Source organism: Nansenia antarctica (genome assembly GCF_963989245.1).
Source record: "Nansenia antarctica genome assembly, chromosome: 17".
Classification (NCBI taxonomy): domain Eukaryota; kingdom Metazoa; phylum Chordata; class Actinopteri; order Argentiniformes; family Microstomatidae; genus Nansenia; species Nansenia antarctica.
In genome coordinates, this window is record NC_137687.1 from 10,942,656 (window position 1) to 10,968,221 (window position 25,566).

Below are 25,566 nucleotides of genomic sequence, written 5' to 3' on the forward strand. Positions count from 1 at the left end.
TTGCGTGTGTGTGAGAGTGAGAGCAGGGGTGCCAGGGTTAATAGGCTTGTATTTCATCTAGGCAGTCGACTCACTAGCTATCTTGCAATGGCTCGTCTGTTTTCACACAAAAAAAAGGATTTGCATCTTAAATATTTCTATGTCTCTTTGCACCTGCTTTAGCTTTACATAACTGCGAAGATGAAATCATACAACAACATACTATAAGAGCACAAAAGGAGAGTTTATTCATAGTGAGTTAGGATGAACCCTGTCATGTTATGGTATAATGTTGTCATAAGGATGCTTTTCTTTCTTCATGTTGTTTCTTTATCATTGTCTTTTGTGTGTCTCTCTCTTCATTGTGCACTTTTCCGTCACTGCAGTGCCATTAAATGTATTTTATTCTTCTGTTTGGCTTTCCTTGGTTGGTCACTTTTGCATGCAGTTTCTGTGTCTCACTCTGTTCCACTCTATCTTCCTTTTCCTCACATCTGACAGAAGTCTGCTATGTCACTTTTCCAATAAGTTGTCTTCTATCTTCTCTATACTCACACATTGTTTTCCTACCCCCTTTAGAGATGAACATCCATTTATTGGTTTATATTTTGGAATTGTACAGCACATTTTCAGTAATTTATAAAATATTGATTAGTGATATGAAAGTGACTTTGATATGAAGGTGACTGACTACCACAGAGGTGACAGTGTCGGGCATTTATTCCAAGGTCCTCTAAAAAAGCTTTTATAGGCCTATTTATTGTCATACCGCTGTTCACACTCTAGCTGAGTTTTAGTATTGTAAATGTAATGGTCAAGTGCCAACCCCTTTCCAATAACCCCTTTCCCCCCCGGGCCACACCACTGCATCCCCCGACGAAGACCGCGTTTCTCTCGCTCACCCAGGGGCCGAGCTAACTAGCACTAGCTAACTAGCGCTAGCTAGCTAAGTCCCCTGCACCTCCCTGCACCCCCCGGGGAACAACTACAGTAGCTGTCAAGGCATTCCCCTGTGAGAGCCAGCAGACAATGCTTAGCAACCCGTAAGGTTCGCCTACCCAAACTCTGGACTACAATTCAAGAAAGAAAGTGCTCAGAAAGCACAAATGTACACTGTTGAAAGCCAATGCCCACTGATGCTGCATGGGTATTTCTATCCTGGCGACCTCATTGAATTCGGTGGCGACCTCATTAGATACGTTCGGAGGATGAGCGAGCACCGAGCAGGGTGACCCAAATGTTCACCCGTGTTGCGTCACACAGTTTCCGAGCCATTTTAAAGGGGGTTGTAATTTTGTTAAGTGGGAGTTTTAATATCAATCGCTGGGCTGCCCACGGACGGACAGCCAAAGCCACAGGCTATATCTGGAGGAATCCGATCCCCAGTTGAATGACCTGACTAGAGTAGCGCCGCTGCGCTATTGGTTACACCTGCTTGTTCTCAATCTCACAGAGATGTAGTATGTATTTTTATCCACACCAAGAGAGATGTATTCAGGTGTTTCTTCCTCTACCTTTTACATTATTATAACATTACAGTGCAAGTTTCCAAATTTTGCTTGAATTTTTTGGGGAGGCCCAAACTCATAACCAGAGACTTGAGATATGACTCAAGGAATGAGTCTTGATTCATTGATAGTAGGCCTACCACTTGTTCATTATTGAATTAAATGAGAAAATACCCCAAAAAGCATACATCCTTTTCACATAATCTGTTTGTTGTCAGCAGCTGTCCTCACATCTCAGCGGTTTTCATCAGACGGCCAGCAGATATGATGTACTGCATGTCCTTACAACCAGTGACGTAGGAGGATTAGGTCCCAAACTCAAAAAGATCAATTCTGTTTGTGGCGTTGGCACGCCAATAACCTTGTCCCCAGGCTATTGTGCACGTCCTGGAATAACCAAAAACTCTAATCTGTTTGGTAGATTAAAACAATCAAACAAATTGCTATGCGACCGGCAGATTCTCCTGGGCCTTGTATTGGACACTAAGGGCCAGTTTAATTGGCTTTGGTCCACCAGAGAACCTTCCGGGCAGTTGACCAGAAGAGTCTGGCAACGAGATGAGTCACGCCAGAATCTTCCACCTGCCATGACACAATCAACAGGCTAGGTAACTGACTGTGCATTGTAGACTCCCCCCATGGCATAGTAGAGCCAGACTCCACGGTGACCATCTAAGTTTGACCGTCTACCCCCCCACACCCCTGGCAGACACCCAGGGATCAGAATCAGTGACCACCCTGTCCCTCCCTCCCTCCCCTCTCTTCCTATTCCGGTCAGTCAGGTCTATTTTAAGAGGCCGACAGGGATTGAAAATACATAAATCTCGATAATCTGACCCGTAACACTGATGCACCGTATGCAGAGCGAATCAAACATCTGTCTCAGACCCAAAAAACCCTCTAAAAAACCTGCCATCTGGGACGCCCCCACACTAAAGACCTACGTGCCCAGTCTTTCCTGGGACACTGCCGTGTTCTGAGTTTAGGCCCCTGTCAGTGTGCTGCGCTACCATGTCCTCACCTCACCTGTCTGTCACTGAGACTTGTAGTCACTCGCAGGTTTGGATGGACTCACATTGGGTAACAAGCATAGGCCGACTATTCGACCAAACTCTGGTGATTGAAATAGTGATTCTTACTTTTTATGCTTTATTTACCTTTTAAATTGAATAATCTATGAGATAATATGGAGAAAAAATAAATAAATAAAGTAATTCAATATTGGATTACACAGTCAGACAATAATTTTTCATATTTCTGAAAGCGTATACATTTCATACATAAATGATAAGGACAATATGGATTAATGTAGACAAATCCTCGTTGACATCGCTCCTGAATGAAAATATGACCCTAAATGGTTTTCTAATCTACCTATGCCTAGTCGTATGTGTTCTTGTCTGGATACGATGACAGCTGGACCACAATACTTTGTAGACAGCTCCTAGACTCATCTTACAGCTCACCAGATATTTCACTCACTATTCTACGTGTTCCCCATAACACTGACTCCTACAATGATTTCCTTTGGCTGCCACTGACTACACTCTTTTGCATGCTGTCTGTCTTTTGATTCCCACTTGTTTTGATCCAATTAGCAGTTGTTACACCTATTCACCAGATGGTGGCAGCACACTCCTTCCCATAATGGCTGAAGGTATCGCAAGACGATAAAGAAGATTCAGGAGACACTGCCAAGTTTTTCCTAATCGACACACATTTCCTCTGCCTGCCCTGCGCAGGCATCCTGATGGGCGACTTAAAAGGCCCTCGTCTTTGATATAATGAGAGAGAACAGATAACGACCCTCTGAGATTCCTCCCCCACTCATTGAGATACCTTGAAAGTGTTGACTCTAATCTACACAGGCTAGGCAGCAGATCCAATTTAAACAAGCTAAATTTGGCTGACTTTGGAAACCCACTCTCATGAGTCAATTGTTCTGAGAAATCAGAGGACATGCAGATTGTTGGAGCTCTCTGTCTGGTGAAGTAGATGCTTGAGTAGGCATCTTCTATGGTTTGGTCTTTAGTTGCAATAAAACGTCTTAATCAAGGGAGGGAGGGATGACCTTTATCTTGTGTACGCTGTCATCTGGCCTTACTTCTTGCAACTTCTGTTATGATATGCCTCTTGGAATCCACTGTAGTGAGTGTACACAGTGTTTCTTGGTACTCACTCAACAACATATGAAGAGGGAATTTGCAGGGTTTGTGTGGACCATTTTGAATCACTGCACTACCTATGAAGGCTTTATTCATGTAAAAATACTATTATTAGAATTAATTATTTTTTATTTGACTGAAAACATGTTGACACCAGGAAGACTAGTGGTCCCCTAGATGGCAGCTAATGGATAATTAATGAGGAAGTAAATACATAAATCTAGTTGTAGTGTCTAATTCTCTAGTGACTAATTCAGTTCAACACATTACTGTCGCTGCGAGAGAAGGAAGCACATATTGAATCGTATATATGTCCTCAATGAGTAACGACCAAGTTGCATCCTTCTTTTTGCTGAAAGGATAGTCCTACAAACAAAACAAAAACAGCCTCTTTACAAAACTAAACATGAATCTGAATCTTTCTTTTCAGCTGGCCAGGAGCTACTCTCACTCTCTGTCCCCACCCGCTACCCAACTACCATCCCTGGGCCTCCGCTCAGCGTCCGCCTCCTCCCCCAGACCCCCCCTGTCCTGGGCCTCCTCGTCCGCTTCTGCTGCTTCCCGGGAGAGGCAGACGTCCTGGCTGGAGACGGGCCACAAACGCACCACCCCCTGGGAGGCCGCGTCCCGCCACCCCCTGGGCCTGGTCGACGAGGCCTTCGCCATCCAGAACCTCCGGCAGTCCATCGCCTCCGACGTCCACTCGGCCGCCCAGCGGAAACTCCTCCCCGAGCCCCCGGCCGAATGGAAGGCCAGGGTGTCCTACGAGCCTCCGCAGAAGCCTCCGGGATGGAGAGAGAGCCAAGGATGGAGAGAGAGCTACCAAGGCCGAAGCCAAACCCGGGCCTCCCTGCCACCCTTGTTTTCCCCGGCCAAGAGCACAGCCTCGGCCCCCGTCAGCGGGTACCGCTCCCTGCCCAGACAGTGGCGGCCTCAGAGGTCGATGACTGAGGTAAACATTGGCCGCTTCGGGGCCAGTTCTGAGTACAGCAACCCCCTGGGGCAGCAGCAATACAGAGCTGTGTCTGTGTATAACACCACCGCCTGGAGACGGTAGGTAGAGGCAGTCAGAAGTGTTCTTCTTCTTCTCCAATACTGCGAATAAAAGAAAGCGCAGGTGAATTAAGCAGAGAGATATTTTGTTTTTTTATCGGGCATACCTACTGTACGACAAGATCAAGACGACAAAGACTAGCTACTATGGGCTAGCTGGTACACTGACTCTCTGAGGATAAGTGAGGGGTTATTTGTCATGTTTATACTTCAATTCAGTTTCATTTAAGAGATATTATGGCCACGGTGAAGGTGATGTGTTTGAGCCCACAGAGTCAAATTCACTTGCCAGAAATGAGTAAAGAGACCTAGACTGTTCCAGTGATATTTTGAATAACGTTAGCCTCATAGCATAATTGCCTAAGTCATATTTTTGGCCAAATTTAGATATCTGCCTAACTCTACTCTCCTAACACTGCTGATTCACTGGGCATTATTGCCTACTATGCCATCAGCCTATCAGAATGCGTGTTACATTCCAAAATCACTATCTGCCCAAGTCATCTCTTTGACATAGGCATTTTTGACACTACATACAAAGCTTGTGGCTGACCACAAATGAAGCATGACTTGACAGCATGACAATTATGCTATGAGGCTAACCATGTTGAAATGTGGTACACATGAAGCCTGTGAATGTTTTGATATTGAGGGCTGTCTATCATGGCCCTCTTTTACTAAATGGTCACATTTTTGGTTTTCACTTCATCAAGCGTTGCTGGACAGAATCAATGAATGACTGGCAGTGTAATTTCACCCTTCTTTTTGCTTCAGAGGTCTTATTTCATCCATCAGTGAGATGATTATAGCACTTAGAGTCGATGGAAAGGACAGTATTTCTAAGGAATGGGCATAGACTTTTATTATGGGTAGAATGTATGGAAATAAATGTAAATTGCCATGTAGAAATGAAAGCAGGTGGCTATGAATGTATATTTAAAAGGTTTCAGTGTCAGAATCTACAGTATGTTGTATGAATTGCAAGTTGTAACTGCTATGTTTGCAATCTCACCAATAATCGCATAGTCATTATGACATTGGAGTAGTAGGATATTGTGTTGGTAAGCTAGATCTCAGCCTCACCTGATGGCTTTAGTGGGTGGGGCACCGTGAGGAACCACAACACAACACATGGGTCAAGTTGGTAAGAAATGAAACTATGAAATTGAGATCAGTTTGAAATGAAAGGGTCACATTTGATGATTGTATGGTGTTAATGTTTTAAGTGTTGTTTTGTTTTGTTTTTTAAGGTTCATCCAGAAGACTAAATTCCACTCTGAATGACTTAACCTTAGCATGCAGATTTTTGTGGTTATAAGAGCACTCTCGTCTTGTCGAACTCAATTCACCTCATGTGATGGTAGGCAAATTCTTGTGGAATGATTCAAACAAACAGTTGAATATTTAGAACAAGGAGGAGCTTGGGAACTTTGGGAATGGCTAAATCTATAACTCAGCACATGAGGCCAGACAGGTTGTTACGTAAGCTCCACTTAAAGAGATTAATTCATTCTTTTCGCTGGCTGCCTTTTTATTTACTACATAAACGTGTGGCAGACATGTACATGGTAGATTTACAGGGAGGACAGCAAACCCCTAACAGGACATACTTCCTCCTGCTAGAGACTTTATAATAAAACAAATAATAATAATACATTAGACTTACCGTATATAGCGCTTTTCTAGACACTCAAAGACGCTTTACCAACTGAAAAGATTGAGTAGTAATAATAAAAAGACACAAAAAATAAATAGGAGAAACTATAGGGGCCTAGTTAAGGTAGTGCTGGGGACACATGGGAAGGGGAGGGGGAGAGGGTTAACTGGTGAAGGCGAGCTTGAAGAGGTGGGTTTTGAGGGCATGTTTAAATGTTGGGAGGGTGTTGGCCTGTCTGATGTGGTTGGGGAGGGCGTTCCAGAGGGACGGGGCTGCGGCTGAAAAGGCCCTATCACCCCAGGTCCGGAGCTTGGTCCTCAGTCCTTGGTCGTCAGACACTTTACTGTGATTACCATGGGCACCTGGAAAGATTATCCACACTTATGTAACACAATCAACACCATGTATATTAGGGTGAATGATGTATGTTGTTGTTGTTTTGGACTTAAAAATGTATATATAATCTACTGTAAAATACAGTAGATTACCCCACATCATGTAATTCCCTTCCACTAATGAGACATGTAGAATAGAGTTAATAGAATGAATGATTGCATTCTTATATACACCCTTATAGAATGAGGATATCAAGCTGACTACAGTACATACAACATGATATTCATTTTGTCTGTGTTGCATACTTCTGCAATGGATTTTCATAATCCTTGAGTACCTTTTTATGGTGTTTATGATTGTGATGGATGAACAGTTGGATTATCATCTCCAAGAATAGTGACTAGATTTGATTATTTTCTCACAGAGTCAACATTGATAGCTGTCATGTGATGTGTCATGTTTTTTTTTTATAACAGAGTGATCAGTTTAGAATTCAAACAGATTAAATTCACTGTAGACTTTTGTGTTTGTGTCTTTGGTTGAGCACCCCCCAGTGTATTTGAGGAAACCACAAAAAAACCACATTTGTTCATTGTTATTTTTTTACTCAAATGCTTTCCGTATAAACGATTAGTTCTGTTAGATCTATTTGAACTATAGTACTCTAAATTGGTACTCTAAAATGTTGAGTGTTCAATTGAAAATGTTAGTGTTCTAAGCAGGGTTAGGCATTTTGAAAAAATAAAGAAAAAAGGATTCAACAACAACCAATAATATTTTTCTAATTTGTGTACTCTCTTTTAATTTCATAACCATAACTTTTGTTTCTAAGAATTTGCATAAAAACACAGGAATATTCCACAGGAATGTGTTGGTATACCATGTGTTGCTAACGTCCTGTGTAATCGTCCCCTTTGTGCTCGATGTTTAGTCTGACAGAGTCACACGCTCTATATCCAGGGGTGGGGGGTGGGGTGGTGGGGTGGGCCTGTTGCCAGGGAGACGGTTACATAATTGCAGGGGGGGGGCTAAAGTAGCTGGACTGTGGCGCAATAGGACACAAGAACAGTACTGCCCCACTGTTGTAGCACATAATGCTTTACTCATAAAGGTTTATGCTGCCATGAAGCAAGCTTGTGCAACAACAGCCAGCAATTAATCTATTTGCTCACAAATCCGATCACAGGACAACATACTATAGTAATACCAGAAAAACAGGGTCAAGTGAGAGTAAACTGCAAAGGGGATTCTACAATACTCTGAATCTTTCAGCAGTTTTAATTCTGTGGATTTGGTGTACTGGGAATATCCTCAGAAAAGCTCAAAGCTTTTCACCAAATTCAGTAAATGATATTATTTCACTTGACGTAGTCCCTAAAACCGGGTCAGACAGCTAGATTACGACATTAAGTCCTTGTCATTGCAATGCAAACATACCGGAACCATCAGAATTATATCAAACAAAAGATATTTCCCAGGATGAACTTCCAAATACCTTTCCTGCCTCCATGGGTCCAATCCTAAATCATAACATCTCCCCTTTTCTCCTAGGTCCTTATTTTCTTTCCCCTAGCATAATATGCTATAATCAGTACTCAAGTTGTAAAAGAAAATCAGGGGGGATGGTGGATTTTATCATATGGGGATAATGTTAGCATCCCCACAGCGTCAGTGACAGTTTTCGAACAGGGATGATTTTGACCGTTTTTATTTCAGGGGGGATGCCATCCCCCCTCATCCCCCCTCAACTCGAGTGCTGGCTATAATAGTATATTATACTGAATGTACAGTAGTAACTGGATAGATCTTGTGGCTCACAGCCAGCCTATCAGTAGTGTAGGAGGAGCCATCTAGGCTGATGCCTGTCTGATCTCCAGAGGGGTGTCAACAAAAGCCAACACGTATAGATGGGAAGACTGGGGATTTGGGGTAAGGTTCAACCTGTGTGTGTGTGTGTGTGTGTGCGTGCGTGCGTGTGTGGTGTGTGTGTGTGGTGTGTGTGCGTGCGTGCGTGCGTGCGTGGTGTGTGTGTGTGTGTGTGTGTGCGTGGTGTTTGTGTGTGTGTGTGTGCGCACACACACTCACATGTACACACATTCCTAATGGCCCTGGCCTCGCTCGTCAGTAGTGAAGGGGCCAAAGGCCCTCTGGGAGATGGGATGGCGTCAGGTGGACGAGGCGTAAAGGTGGCTTAGCTAGCCGGTCTGGTAGCACCGCATACCCCTACACCCAACCCCAACCTAAGCTACCGTGCAGACACTGGACCGCAGGAGAGAGAGAGAGAGAGAGAGAGGGGCGAGGGGAGCGGTAGCACTCTCTCTATATTTAGTAACTCCTGCTGTGAACCTCATACCACATACCAATGACAACAGACACACAGACACCCCCCCCCACACTCACTCACTCGCTCACTTCCCCATCCAGTCAGCCAGCCACCAACACCACCCACCACCCACCACTCCCAACAACCCCCCCCCCAGCTCCCAGCCCCCTCCCCTCCTTTTCCACCCACCCCTCGACAGCTTCAGTGTTGGGGAGTGCAGGAAGCAGCGCAGGTTGCACTACCCGGTGACCTCCTCGTCTCTCGGCCTACCCTCTGTAAGGATACAGGCACCACTCGAGACGCCCGAAGGGACCTCGACACAGGTAAGGTGTCATAGGGGCGACTGCCAAGGTGTGCTGTACTTTTGCTCTGGGATTACAAGGTGACCTTGACATGTCAGACTCTGTTAGCTCTGATCAGTCCTGGAGAGTCGACAGCGCTACCGTTATTGTCACTCTAAAAGCTATTCTATTCTTTGCATCCTAATAACAACTTTGAAGTTTGAGAGACTCAGTTAACAGATACGTTATTTTCTGCTATTTCCCCTGAAGTCTTCATACACACTGCCGTATGCCAAAAAAACTACGTGTCTGAATTTCATCTTGATTGTTGAGCAGTAGGCCTATATTTAAAAAAAAGTGTTATAGGTATTTGATGTGACAATTTGTGGGTGTCCAATGATTACAAATAGATCTCCGGTTCAAGCGAATGGATAAGAATAGTAATTCAGTATTCTGGATACATAATCTGTACCAATTCTGCTTTGAGCACCTAATCATGGGATATCTTAATTTGCGATTGAATTTAACTGAATTGGCTTGACATTATTCAAAATGTGGATAACATTTTGGATAACATGTCTACATCGATGTGGACTGTTGCCGACCATTTGTTCTCGCTGTGACATCATCACCCCTTTCATTCCGGCGGTTGTTTCGACCCACTTAGGTCATTCCGGTTGTATTGATTCTCATGTCCTCCAGTAAGAGAGTTGCCATGTCTGGAGAGCATGTGCTTGGCGTTTAACGGCCCACGGTTATTTAAAGGGATGTGCTAACTTTGCCCTTTTGGCAGCTCCAATAAATTCTTACCTGCTCAAGTGGGTGTTTGTGTGTGGCATAGAGGAGTGTAACGTTAACGATTGATAGCACACACACACACACGGCGCTGTGGCTGTCTCCTTTTGTGTGTTGTTTGTGTGTTGTTGTCGTAAGGTGTGCTGAAACACTATATCTCTGGTGATGTTGTGCTCCCCTAGGAGAGCATGTCACAGTTCTGTACCATGACGACCCGGGAGAGGAAGATCCAGGCGGCGGCCATCTGTAGGGAGATTCTGGGCCCCGAAGGTACAAACACGGCCCCGGTTCCTACTCTGTCTAGCCATGTTCTCTCTCGCCCTCACCGTATCTCCCTATCTCACTCTCACTCCATCTCATTTGTAATGTAAAAGCATGTCAGTTCATACAGTTCATGACTCATAAACACAGCACAGACATAAATACACATGATGCACCCCCCACACCAGTGTTCAAAATGGAAATGCATTCATACCCCCCACCACACACACACACACACACACACACACACACAGATCTCGCCCACCATCAATAAGCCAGTACCCACACCACTCAACGACACTTTCTATAAATAAGCAAATGATGACTTTTATTGCCCAAAGTAACTAATCCCTTTGTCGTCGTCCTTTGAACAAGCTATTTCTGGGTTAGGAACAACTGTGTTGCACATTGGGTTAAGGAGAGGGCCCTGAAGACTACAGGCAGCTGAGGGATATTCTGGCATATGACATCTCCATAATCACCATGCATTAGCTAGCATTAGCTAGCGTTAAGCTAGCATTAGCATTAGCTAGCATGCAGCGTTAACCACAACAAGGGCTCGACATGAGCGACTGACGATACAAATATAACTTTAACATCGTTTATCATATTGACAGTAATGTGAACTCGGCAAGATGTGTGTTAGGAACTGTTTATAGTGATAGATAATCATTCAATATGTACGTAAATGACCATACTGGCAACACAAACTTCATGCAAGCCAAAGTTCTCAGAGCTGTTGTGTGGCCTGTAGATGCAGCAGAGATCGACCTTGGGAAGAAGGTGAGTGCCCCTAAAGACATCATGTTCGAAGAACTGTCGCTGGCTTCCAACAGGGGCTCCCGTCTCTTCAAGATGCGCCAGAGACGCTCCGAGAAATACACCTTCGAAAGCATCCGGAATGAAACCAACATACAGATCAATGTAAGCACAACAAGCCCGTTGTCACAGACACACACACACACACACACACACACACACACACACACACACACACACACACACACACACACACACACACACACACACACACACACACTGTAGGATTTACTTTGTGATGTTTTCTATGGTCTTAATGGGGGTGGACCCTATGAGTGTTGGAGGCTGTATTCCCTCTACATAACATTGAATGAATGAATTAATGAATGAATGGACTTTATTGTCATTGCTACAGTACAGGTACCAAACAACGAAATTTAGGAGGGGTGGCTCCCCTGGTGTTAGGAAAGGAAAAAAAAAAAACTTTTAGAAAAAAAAAATCACAAGAAGGGAAGGAGCTGGTTTACATAAATAAAGGCTATGTACACAATCCACTGTACTATACTGTACAGATAGTCGACTAGGGTTGTCATATTGCACAATAGTATTTTTTTCATGTTATTTAAAGTGTCACAGTTTGCAGGCTTGAAATGTACATGTTTGTGCCTCAGCACTACACCTGATTTTTTCAGTCCAGCAGCTGCCATACAATCCGTCCAGACTGTCCAGGGCCCAGAACTTAGGTCTTTGCTGTGTTCAGGGCCTGGACGGCCCTGTGGTAGAAGCAGTTCTTCAGTCTGTTTGTCTTAGCGGCCAGGGTCCTGAACCTCCTTTTCGAGGGCAGCCTGGTAAAGTGTACGTGCCCAGGGTGGGTCGGGTCCCTGGAGATCTTTGAGGCCTTCCTGAGACAGCGTGTGTTGTACAGCTCTTCCAGAGAGGGGAGGGGGGCGCCGGTGATCTTCTGTGCTGTTCTCACTACTCTCTGTAGCGCATTATATGTCCACTTGGTTAAACCAATTTATCACACCATTATCAACAGTGCTTGATGGTGCTCATGGGATTTTATTCTCTCTACCATCAATTACATATGGGAACTGGCTTCAGTGCTTGGTCTCCCTATGTACTGTTTGGAAGGGCTTATGAGGCTTATGAGGGGGGACTGTGGCGCAGGAGGTAGAGCTGGCGTCAAATGATCGTAAGGTTGGCAGATTGGCGGTTCGAGCCCCGGCTGGCCACATGTCAAAGTGTCCTTGGGCAAGACACTGAACCCCAAATTGCGCCCAATGAGTGGGCCGGCGCCTTGCATGGTAGCTTGTCGCCATTGGTGTGTGAATGGGTGTGTGAATGGGTGTGTGAATGAGAGGCCATTGTAAAGCGCTTTGGAATAAGGCGCTATCTAAGTCAGTCCATTTTATGAGGCGGAAGAGCGACACTTGAGTAACACAATACACCACTTCCTGATAAAGCAAGTAAACACTTGACATGTTTATCAGACTGCTGCCTAGGATTGGGACACACACAGTAGGTGTGAGATTCTTACAACAGACTTCAGAAGCCCCGTGATTTTATACGCATTGTGTTTCAATAGGCAGTGTGCCAAGCTCTCATTTTCTCCTCCCAGTCTTACAGAAGCTAAGCAGTTGGCCCTATGTTGCCACCATACATGGGGTATTTCACATTCAGCTTTAACTTCAAATTGAAAATAATCATATTGGCCCAGTTTCTTTTCAGATATTTTGTCTATTCCTTATTTAGTTATTCCTCATTGCTATGATAACTGTTTGAGCCAATTGAATGTATACAAATGCAGGTTGTTGACGACTGAACATTAATCTCTCTCTCTCTCTCTTGGAAGGTTTCCCTACACTTTAACACTAGAACAGACGTGTGTATTTTACCTACTATAAGAGCCGCCACGGGGTTCAAATGACCATAGTCTTTGGGAAGCTGCTACTTACACACAACAACCTCTACCTGGCTGTCTTGTAAATTAGCCTGCCTCCTACACAGAAAAACTGCAAAATAGCTTTATACTAGCTTATCCTGGTGTGATTTAGAAAATGTAAGGATACTGGGTGGTAGAACGCACATATCTAGGAAAAGTCATGAAAGGAGGGTCCTGAAATTTGATCGAGTGCAAAGATATAAAAAATGTTTTACCCCAGCCATGGCTGTTGTAGTATTAACGTCAGGGGCAATGGGGGAACGGGGAAATGCTGTTTCAAGTTGTAAACATTTCCTGAGGAAGTCCTAGAGTAAATAATTCCAAATATCATTGTCAGGAGGAAACCCTCACTCACTATGGACCTGTCTACAGCACAAGACATTCAAATCTGTTCATGTTAAGGCAGCGTATACTGTAGTAGACACTAACTTCTCTCATTTTCTTGTTGTCTGTCACCTCTAGAACGGAGTGACTCTTCTCGCTCAGAGTGATGAAACCACGGGAACCACAAGTGACGAGAAGAACATGGGTGTGGACGGGTCGCCCAAAACACCCCCCAACACACCCGACCCCAGAACTGCAATGAACCCAGAGAACCTCGCCCCAGGTGGGTGCCACTACTGCAACACAACCAGGATGTAACTGAACCTAATGACCCCTGTGGACCCCTTCCCTCAGTAGCCTGGAGTGCTCCAGTGACTGTCTAACTGTTTGAAATGAAGGAAACAATCTACAGTGCTGGGTTAGCACTACTTTTACCTACTAAAAGAGCCGCCTCGGGGGTCAAATGATCCCCCTTTACAATGCTACGTTGCTATTTACACACAACGACCACTAGTTGGCCGTCTTTTAAATGACCCTGCCTCCTACACAAAAAAACTGCAAAATAGCTTTATACTAGCTTATCCTGAAAAATGTAAAAAATAATAATAAGGATACTGGGTGGTAGAACGCACATATCTAGGAAAAGTCATGAAAGGAGGGTCCTGAAATTTGATCTAGTGCAAATATATAACATTTTCTTTGACTCAGAAGGGTCAAATTACCCCTCGTGGCTGATTAAGTGTGGAAACAATCTTAATCTTAACAAGTTAAGATCTGGGTTAGACTTGGCTAGACGTCCACTCATGTACTGGACAGTACATGTCATATCTGTATGGGCAAAAATGTATGTTGGTCCTTATGGATGATGATACTGTATGATAACATCAGGCATGGTGATGATAGCATCATTGTTTAAAACGTTATATTGCTTGTTTTGAACTTGCATCCTTCCGCAACTGAACTTCAACTGGACTGTTGCCTAGTAACCTGAACACAAACATGTAGTCTATTAACGGTCATTTAGTAGAACACCTGTGCGGCGGAGTGATACATATAGTTAAAAGTCCCAGTGCTGTTATACTGTATATCGGCACTCATGGAATGCCTCTTGTCCAATCAAATTACTTAGTCGGAACTAACTGTTGTATAATATGCCATCAGTGCAGGGGAGGCTGGTGGAGGCAGAACGTGCACATGTGTACATGTGTTTGATACCATCCCATGCGTTACAATGAGCGCGTTCTCTGATTCCCTCTATTTCCACCAGTCTCCACCGCAACGGTGGTGCTCAGATTGCGTTCACCCTGATCCAGCACACTCAACACAACTTGTGGGAGACCCGATTAGAGGATGAGCACATGGACACAGTATGCGTTGCTATTTCTGGGACTTCCACCCTACCACCTAAGAGAGGAAGATCACGGACATGGTCGCAATTACAGTAGAGGCAAAAAATGGGGTCAAAGGGTATTGGATAGCACGTGTAATGTCTCTTGAAATAGCTTAGCTTGATGGAACCAGGTGTTATACTTTCTGTGTCTAATGGCTTGTTAAATAGTTATGCTTGCTTGCATATATAAGGCAGCGACAGACAGTAAAATGTAACGATGAGTGTTAGGTCATGGAGTTGGAAGGAAGGAAGGCTCTCACTCCTCTTGGTGTTCTGGAGTTTGGGGTGACTGTGGAAGTGATGATCGGAGCATGAGTTCACCCTGCATTCAAACACACTCAGCCTCTATCCCTTGTCCTCTTTTCAAGCCTTAGGCAATCATCTGTCACTTATAAAGGAATCTCATATTCATATCTCCAACCTTGAGAGTTTCCCTATAGGGTTAGCGGCAGTCAAAGTAGATTTCCCACACCACATACCGTAGAGAACGGTCAAATCACACCACATGAGAATACTCTGTGATCCAAGAACATCTCTCTCTCTCCGGTATCTTGTGAAATTGTGGGGCCTTTTCTCCTCAGGGCAGAGATATATAGATAGATAGATAGATAGATAGATAGATAGATAGATAGATAGATAGATAGATAGATAGATAGATAGATAGATAGTTTATTACCTACATGACCAAAGCCAGTGGAATTTGTTCTCAGTGCAGTGTATTATTCTCTGCAGCACACAAATGACAAAAACAAAGAAGTGCATAACACAATAGACAACATCAGACAAAAAATACAACAGCTATGATAACCTTATATAGGGGTCATGTGGGTGTTTGTGAAGGTCTTACGGTAAAAGCAGTCTGGTTGTATCCTTGAGCCAAGAGATACTGTACCTCTCAGGTTGATAAATGGTAAATGGTAAATGGACTGACTTATATAGCGCCTTATTCCAAAGTGCTTTACAATGGCCTCTCATTCACCCATTCACACACCAATGGCGGCAAGCTACCATGCAAGGCGCCGGCCCGCTCACTGGGAGCAATTTGGGGTTCAGTGTCTTGCCCAAGGACACCTTGACATGTGGTCAGCCAGGGTTTGAACTGCCGATCTTGCGATCATTAGACGATGGCTATACCTCCTGCGCCACAGCTGGTGGCAGGTTGATGAGGCTATTATTCGTTTCACACTTTCTCTTGTTTAATCTCCCTCTGTCATGCAGTTGTCCCTTTCACTTCCTTCCAAACACACTTTCTCACTCATCGTCTTCCTCTGTCTCTGTCTCTCTCTCTCTCTCACCTCACTAAAGTACCTCTGTGTTACCCTAGGTTACGGGGGGCCTCTGAAAGATATCCCACCAGAGAAGTTCAACAGCACGTGTGTCCCCAGGTCCTACTACTCCCCCTGGGACCAAGCCATCAACAACGACCCCACCCTGGCCGGCACCCTCCTCACCCACATGCCTGAACCCGAGCCCCAGTGTGAGGTACCAGGGTACAAGAGCTTCAACAGGTAGGGATGATCAAGCTGAGAACGTTTCACATTAAACATCATATTTTATTCTTGATGTATGTGCACAACTATACTCTACTGAAAGTGTTTTGAGTGGTAATTAAGTACTGGATTACCAAGAAGACTATGTGACTGTACTGTAAGTCACATTTATATATATATATACATTAAATACTCAAGATAGTTAAATATTTTGAAGACAAGGGACTTTTAAATATCTCCATAAAGTCAAGTCTTAATTATCTTCATAATGTCAAGTCTTAATATTTAATCGAGTCAAGTCTGAAATATTTTCAAGGCAAGGGACTTTTAAATATTTGGAAGACAAGTCTGAAATACTTTCAAGGCAAGGCACGTCTAAAATATTTTCAATTGCGCTCAGGGAGATTAAGACCGTAATTCGTTAAGGCAGATTGTATTTTATATTTTCGTTTCCCCCTGCTTTTATATTCATGTTATGCTTGTATATGTTTTTATATTCCCTGTTGTAAAGCACTTTGAGCTGCATTTCTTGTCTGAAAGTTGCTATATAAATAAAGCTTCACTTACTTACTTACATTATACAGTAAACATCAGCATGTATCTGTCAACCTTTGTGGCAGAACATGTCTTCCAGTCAAAAGCTTTAGCTGCCCTTTGAAGAGATGCGTCTGTGTCAACTGTCACTTCTCTCTTGTCTCATTAGTGGATGATGGCTAATGTAATGTAATGTTGTCAATCCAACACCTCCAGGGTGGCAACCCCGTTCGGTGGCTTCAACAAGACAAGACCGTCCATGTTCAAGGCCCCAGAGGTGGACCCCGGCCCTGCTGCCGACCTTCCAGACTACTCCGAGCTCCAGGGAGACGCCGGGGTGAAGCGGCCCACCTTCAACAGGGCGGCCGTGGGCTGGGTGTCTGTCGGCGGCCCCCTCAATCTCTCCGCAGTTCCCAAAGAGCCAATGTTTATCCCGGAATCGGATGACCTTTGAATTTCTGGCTGGTTCAGTGTTCTTGTTCAGAGATGCTATCTGGTTGCTACCCAAGGTCCTTGTAGGTCAGGGTTAGGTCAGAACAGGGTCAGAGCCTAGAGAAAAGCTCACAATGGTTTTCTACCAGGGCAAGTTAGCTACTTTTGTGGCAGAAACCAACTTTCTCCGCTTGGCCAGTCTGTCCAAGGCCAAATGTACTCCACAATCTTTAAACTGCACTCAAAAGTAAATCAACCAGCTAGTAATACACTAGCTAGAGTTACTACTACTAACAGTATAGGATATTTGCATACTGTAAATTAATGTGTATAATAGAAATTATATCTATCTGATGACACATATATATGATTATTGGTTTTAGTTGTTTATAAACTGAGTACAATTGTATAAAGCACAATGTTGTCATTCGTTTTTCTTGAGTGAGTTTGAGCTCCAATTTCTTCTGCTTTACAAAATGACTCATGCACGTATCTTTCCGCTCCTGATTTATCACGACACAAATCTCTTTCGAATTCCACAATTAATTGCATGAATAACTGTGCAGTGAGTGTGTTTGGTTGTTCTAGCGATAGTGTGTTTGGTTGTTCTAGTGATAGTGTGTTTGGATGTTCTAGTGATAGTGTGTTTGGTTGTTCTAGTGATAGTGTGTTTGGTTGTTCTAGTGATCGTGTCTTTGTTTGTTCTCGAGTGGTAGTGTGTTTGCTTGTTATAGTGATAGGGTGTTTGCTTCATCCAGAGTGATAGCACTGAGCTGGATGACACCACACCAGTGTACTCTAATGTAAATACATCACTGTTCACATCCTATGAGACTCCTGGCTGTAGATACATGAGCGCAGCTATAACATACCTCAAGGTTACACACCGCCTCGGCTGACAAATCAAATCTGCTTCACTGACGCGAGCGAGATGACTGATGACTGAGTCTTTCAACTTTAAGCTACGCTGCGGCCTCTCGCGTCTCCCATCATACCGGCCACGTCCCCGGTGAGCTATAGTATGTAGTAGTAGTATCCACATACTGGACATACTTTGGACATTAAACAGGATATGACTTATATTGATGGGGAGGGGGGGAGAGAGAGAGAGAGAGAGAGGGGGAGTGAGGGAGAGGGGGGAGGGAGAGGGAGAGAGGGAAAGAGAGAGAGAGAGAGAGAGAGAGAGAGAGAGAGAGAGAGAGAGAGAGAGAGAGAGAGAGAGAGAGAGAGAGAGAGAGAGAGAGAGAGAGAGGGTGGATGGATGGAGGGAGGGAGAAGGAGACAGCCCCCGATTTTTTAAATTATATAATATTGTATTATATATAACAGAATCTGCCCAGATCAATAAGACGGCAGTTGGCTTAGCTGCCAATCACTGTGACAGTGTGACAGTGTGTGGCACTTCAGAGGGCATGGGAGGTAAAATATGGCTGTTCGTTGACGCAAGCCAAATGTACTGCATCTATGGACTGCAAGCCAGCTGATGAGGACTAGGCCGGATGTATAATAATAGGGCTTGGCAAGTGTCAGGTTTCCGAAAACATTTTTACATTCTTACTTCTCTACTTACATTAGGCTATATACCTCTAGTTTAGTTTAGTTTAGTTTCTTTAGCACGGTAAGGAGGGAATGGTGCAAGGAGGGAAGCCCTTGAGGACTCGTCAATAGCTAGGTTTCAATACACAAAGAACACTTAATACATGTAAATAAGATAAAAGAAACCACAAATCAAAATCATATCCATGGGGCAAAACGGTAGGATAGCACAAAAAAAAAAGGAAGAAAAAAGACAAGAGAGCTGGAAGATTATGGTAAAACCTGCCGGGGGGTAGTAGATGTCTCAGGAGGAGCAGTTAAGGTGTAGCCTGAAGAGATGGGTCTTCAGTCTCCGACGGAAGATGGGTAGTAGTGATGGGTAGTTCTGTCCTATCTTCACATACTCACAATGTGTTTCGACAGTGTCCCCCTGGAGACCCGTGTGCTAGGATGCGTGGTGATACAAGTGATACTTGACCTCCACGCATGAATTCATGAATCATTTATATTCAATCATTAGGGTCGGTATGTTGGTGTCCATGTGCCTCCTATAATGTCAAATATCTATCTAATTTTCTGCTGACGGCATACTGGAGATAGTAATAGAGTAATGAACCTGTTCCTCGAGTGCTCATTTTGTGAAATGGGCTGTGGATAATCTCTGGTCGTTTTACATCTACTAGTTTGAAACCACCAACATCCTACCCATAATACCTCATGGTGAGAGGACAAATCTACTTCATGTCTAACAACGTCACTACTTTACTGTACTGTATGTCCATACCAAAAATGACTTCCACACACAGAAAGAAACTTACTGCAAACTCACTGGTGCCTCTGTAGCCTGTAAAGGCAGGAAATACCCCCCTCCTGATTGTTGATGGTCACATTACAGGGCCCAGTAGCTGCATTCCTAGCCTCTGTTTGGCCCTCTTTGGAATGTACCGGCGCTGTGCCCCCCGCACCCCCCTCTTGGCTGTCTTATTGAATTCCTCTCCAGTCACCACTTTAGCGCTCATTGTACACCCAGCATCAGAGAGCACGGTGGGCACTGCCAAGACTGTGGTTATGGAACACTGTTTATCCAGGGCGGTCTGAAGGCTCTTTTTTATTGTGCCCAGTATCAAAACGATCGCAATGTGGAAAGGAAATATTATTGGCAGTGGTGGTGGTGGTAGTGGGGGGAAGGGGGGGGCACTTGGCCTTTAATCTCCACCTGTTTCCCCCCGGGGGGATGTATGACTTCGCTCAGGATCGCACAGCAGGAGCTGGGGCGGCTGACATGTTCTGGTTGGCAGAGGAGGACATTGAGGGATGTGGTTGAGTGCACAAGCACCACCGACCAGTTAGCTGCAAGGCCAACTCCCGGTCACTCCTGAACAAACTGTGCTCCCGGGGGAGAAAACCTACACAAAAAAACACCTGATACAAATCTAGGACTGTGCACAACAGCATGCCGATGTTGCTCAATGCACTTCCTCCAGGGTATTGCAGATAAGATGTGAACACTTCTGGTCGTGTGATTGGCTGATCACGCCGGGGAGTGAAACACACAGTAAGAATCGAACTCTTGTTGTTTTTCAGAAGTAATAATAATAATACTACTAATAATAATAATAACTTTTTTTTTTTAGAGCACTTTTCCTGCAAACGTAAGAAAAAAAAATGAACCCTTGATTATTTGAATCAGGTGTGTATTGGGCTAAAACAATATATAATAATAATATAGATATATAATGCATAGCTGTTCACTGCTGTTGTTGCCTCTCTGTATTAGTATATTTTACTTTGTCCCTGATCAAATATACCATGGTTTTAATCCTGGATAAAGACATCACCACAGAATGTTAGAATGTCTGAAAGAAAGCAATGTTTTTTTTCTTTTTTCTTGAGACTTTGCCATTAGTCTGCATACTACACTGTCAGTCTCTTGAGAAGCTCACCATTGGCGCTGTTGTTGCTACTGGGACTCTTTTGTAATGGAAAAGTATCCCACTCCCCTGGGTTACTATCAGCACACACAACAGCAACGGTGTGCTGTTGACACAGAGCAGCACTGAAATGCTGAGGTAAAACAAATGGACAACTTCCCAGAGGCTTTTTTTCTCTAGCATCTGTATGTGTCCTGTAGTAGAGTATCTATTGTACATTGTAAAACTGCTAGCAGCACTACAAAGCACAGCTAGAGGGAGGTATTCTGAAAGCATATGCACAGTTGGTCTTTAGGGAAATGTTTCTATCTTCAGGATTTGTGTTTTGCAAAAGGCAGATTCATACATCGTACATAGAGTTTTGAGAGGTTTCTAGTTACATTTTACATTGACATTTTTGGCATTTAGCAGACCCCTTGTTCCATTGCAGTAGAAGTCTTAGGAGACACAGTATAGGGGGAAAGCAGGTGTCTCAGGAGACACAGTGCCGGGGGCTAGTAGATGTCTCAGGAGGAGCAGTTAAGGTGTAGCCTGAAGAGATGGGTCTTCAGTCTCCGACGGAAGATGGGTAGTAGTGATGGGTAGTTCTGTCCTATCTTCACATACTCACAATGGGTTTCGACAGTGTCCCCCTGGAGACCCGTGTGCTAGGATGCATGGTGATACAAGAGATACTTGACCTCCACGCATGAATTCATGAATCATTTATATTCAATCATTAGGGTCGGTATGTTGGTGATCATGTGCCTCCTATAATGTCAAATATCTATCTAATTTTCTGCTGACGGCATACTGGAGATAGTAATAGAGTGATGAACGGTCTCAGCAGGTGGTCCATCTCACAGGGAGTGCTAAGCCCCGCAGGGTGCCCAAAAATACAAGTGAAGAAAATACCCACCAGAGGTCAGGGAATTGGCATTGGATTACTGATGAGATGGGGTGAAAGGTCAGAGGGAGACACGCGACACACAGTGACCCGAGCCCCGAAATGTCGTTATGGGCGTAACTATGTTAACAATAACTTTCGGGGCCAATCTTGTACCGTAGTTATGTTTATATTGAGTCAGACCAGTCAATGCTAGACAGCATATGACATATCGCAAAGGTTTCAGTGTGCCATCACTACAAATCCCTACACTAACAGTGTATACACAGTTTCTATAGCGATCTACTGATACTATACCGTTTGTAGTGTCGATTTTTCAGAGAGAAGAAACAAAGCAATTCAAATTGTACAAAATCGTACAACTATATACTTACATATAGTATACAATTTTGTATATATATTCAAGCACTGAAAAAATAAAAAATAAAAAATAATATATATATACTGTATATATATATATATATATATAATAAAAAACATTATAGACAAGCAGGTTGTAATTAAGTGAACATTCATGTGCTTGTTCCTGTTTACATCTGAGGCTGCGCGTTCTCAAGAGGCCAATTAAACACACTGCACTTTCACAACAAGCCAGCGCATGACTTTGACCTCAGGGGGCTGATCAATGCACATCCCTGCTGGATAGTCGATGTAGCATATATTAGCCCCTTCCATTGGTTTAATAGCCAAGTAAGAGTAATGAACTTACAAAGAGAGGCATTCTTTCCAGGTAAGCACATGCACAAGTATGAGGACGTCGGATCGACAGGACAGAATGCGCATGAATAATTGAATGCCCTTCTTCAGAGGAAGAAAAAAAGTTCCATTCCAGAAATGTTTTTCCATACAAAGCAATATGAGGGAGGTGGGGGGGGGGGGGGGGTCTTTCAACCCATTTAAAAACAATATTTACTTAACAGACAGAGCTGAAGAGATAGGATCGCTTCCACAGCAAGTGCCTGGGCTGCTAGGGATACAGCAAACACAGCAGCAAAAAATATATCACCACAGTCACCACTTGGCCGTGTGCCAAAGTTAATGTAACGTGGTCAATATAGCCAAACAATTATGCTTATGTCATCCCATTTTCTCCCCCCTCCCCATGGCAGGTGAGTCAGTGCGACAGACACTGATAGACAGACAGACTAATGTACATGTATAAATCATCCAGTGACGTCATGCTGCATGCTGAGTCATACATTGTGCAACATACTTAAAAAACGTCATACACTCATCTCATATGTGACACATTCTGATGCTTTGGTCCTCATGTCGGGATCCGATGTAATGATGGGACTTTTCTTTCGGAAAATGTGAACACATTTCCCCGTTGTTGGAAATCAATGACACATCACTAGTCGACTAACACATCTTGTTTTGTGAGCCTGCTCACAATGTAAAGTAGTGTTATAGTTGACTAGGTAGCAGTGGGGATTACTCACCCAATCCATTGCATTGCAGTATTTTGACTTGACTAGCGAGTTTGTGTTGTGATTCTCAACAACGTTGAAACGTAGTTCCGTGTTTCAAAATAAAAGTCTGAACATTTTGATTGGTTGCCGACATGCGGACCAAAAGACTAGAACGTGTCACATATGAGAGGAAGACCATCATTGAAACTATAATGCTACTAAAAATGGAAGCGACACATTTTATCTTCACTGTTTGATTGATTGATTGAAAACTTTATTAGAAGATTTGCAGAAGTAGGTACATGAAAGTACATATTACATACAAGGTCAACTAACAGGATAAAAACCCAAGAAAGCCACTGGCTTATTTCAATTGGGGTCCTTGATTCTCAATTCATCGTTACATGTAAGACAGACAAAAAAAACTAGTACTGTTCTTGCTTTCAACTTCAGGTATGTTCATTAAGGTAATCTGACAAGTGGTTTCGTTGTTGCAAAACTATTATCATTAAAAGATTATAATTCCTGGGTAAATATACAGTGACACAAGTCGCGTCTGAGGCGTTGCCTCCTGTGGCCTCCATTGCGCCACAGAATCATAATAGTCCTAATCCCTTATGTAACGACGGGGCATTCACATTCGCTATGTAGCTCCTCATTAGTGGTAATTCAACCACCAAGAGCTTCGACTACTCATATATTTAGAAGAGACATTCTGTTCAGGTGTTCTGGTCTGAACATCGGTGGGGACATCGTGAATAAGAAGGGGCGTAAGGAGAGATGAGGTCATGGCTCTTGTCATGAATTACATTGTAATCATGATTGACAACAACCAGCCAATGGTCTGGAATGGTCCCTAGAGAAAGCAGTAAGAGCTGGTTAACCATGCCGCCACAGACACGCAAGTAAAGGACTACAATGAAATTGTCAAATGTAGTAGTGGTCTCTAATGTACAGTAATATTGCTGTCCATTAGTACAGTTTGTGTCACGTGCGGTATCAGCATTTCCTAAGAGCAGCCACATATAGAAGCAACATTGTGTTTTAGTTACATTAGCCAAAAGTTGAAGAAGGATGCAATGGCACCATAATACGTACTCCACTGTAGCTTTTGTATGTTGTTGATGATTCACTTACTTAGTCAAATGTATCGATTGTAAGTCGCTTTGGAATAAGGCGTCCGCTAAATGCCAAAAATGTAAATGTAAATGTTGTAATATAGACGGTAGATAGGAGAAGCAATGGCTTTCCAGGTCTGGGAACGGGCAAGCAATATGATGTTCTTTGTGTTGTAGATCAGATCAGATCAACATTTATTTTATTACATCCAATGTAGACAAGAGTAAAAAATCTTTGGCTTAGGTTCTTCAACATTGGCATTGCAGCAAGATACAAAATCACAATAATAGAGTCAAGTACAATAAGTAAAGTAAGTCATAAAAAAGAGAGAGTAGGCCTGATATTCTTAGAGCTCCACAACAACATCAGTTAGACAGTTTTTTTTGTTTTTTTTTACAGTAAAGTTAGTGTAGGGAGCTCTATTGATTGATTGATTGAAAACCTTTATTGTCCCCAATGGGGAAATTTTGTTGTCAAACAGCTCAGTTAGGGCAGAAAACATTCAATACAGAAAACAGAAAACATTCAATAAAATACATAAAACAGTGCAGGCTCAATAAGTAAAAAGTTCCAAAAGTTCCAGCTCCAGGTCTCCCCCACCCTGCAGGGCCTGGTTGTAGAGTCGGAGTGCAGCTGGAACAAAGGACTGTCCAAATATTTTTGTACTTTGACGGGGGAGAACAAATCTGTGGCTGAACTTGCTCCTCATCCCCGCCAGCTCGCAGTACATCGGGTGGGAGGGATTGGCCAGCATGGCCGCCAGTTTTTTCCCCATCCTCTGTTCTGCCACCACCTCTAGGCTGTCCAGCCCGGTCCCCACCACAGAGCTGGCCTTCTTCACCAGTTTGTTTAGCATCTCAGTATTAGCAGCATGACTTCTGCAATAGTGCTGGCATTAACACGTGGCCATGTTTTGAAAGCTATAGCATTGTCCCTGATCCCAACAGTGTCTGCCCACTGTCAATAACAGAACAAGTATGGATTGAAAAGCCAGACAGTGATGCTGAAAATATCCCCGTTGTCCTTCAAATGGCCCACTGCATTTGGGGGTGAAATTGCATTTTAGCCGCTTGGTGACCCAATCAATGTCACCATCAGTCAAAAATAAACATGAGCTGATTTCTGCCCACTGAGGGGGGATTGTTCAATACGACCGGAGCACATTGGGTGATGGGTTGCCCGTCTAAAGACAAACTGGTATGAAAACCCAGGGTAAACAAAAACATACGGTTGTCATGTCTGTTTCTACTCGTTTGTCTCCTTGCCTGAGCTACCTTTGATTGTCTGTTGAGCGGTTTTTGGGCAATATTTGACATTGTGGCATTTGTTTGTTTGTCCTTATTTGAACGGCTCTCAACTTTATAACCTTTAGTATCTTCACTGTCTTTGCCGTTCTTATGTATCGTATGTATTGTTCTATGTTGATCCTGAGTATTTCTGTTTATATGTT

At 43.6% G+C, this 25,566-nt stretch overlaps 2 protein-coding genes across 2 annotated transcripts in view; both read left to right on the forward strand.

Annotated features, from left to right (window-relative positions):
* synpo2a (synaptopodin 2a) overlaps window positions 1-10,244 on the forward strand; it is a gene marked incomplete at both ends in the record, with an annotated part of 31,541 nt that extends 21,297 nt beyond the window's left edge. The window contains 3 exons of the mRNA XM_080547293.1: window positions 4,083-4,705; window positions 9,221-9,344; window positions 10,236-10,244. Coding sequence (XP_080403419.1) covers window positions 4,083-4,705; window positions 9,221-9,344; window positions 10,236-10,244 — 756 coding nt within the window. The remainder of the gene's footprint in view (window positions 1-4,082; window positions 4,706-9,220; window positions 9,345-10,235) is intronic.
* Window positions 10,245-10,285: 41 nt separating this feature from the next.
* On the forward strand, window positions 10,286-17,254 carry myoz2a (myozenin 2a; the record flags this gene model as incomplete). Its single annotated transcript, XM_080547294.1, has 5 exons — window positions 10,286-10,367; window positions 11,113-11,282; window positions 13,525-13,669; window positions 16,101-16,284; window positions 17,017-17,254. The coding sequence occupies 5 exons, from the start codon at window positions 10,286-10,288 to the stop codon at window positions 17,252-17,254; spliced, it is 819 nt and encodes a 272-aa protein (XP_080403420.1).
* Window positions 17,255-25,566: the final 8,312 nt, after the last annotated feature.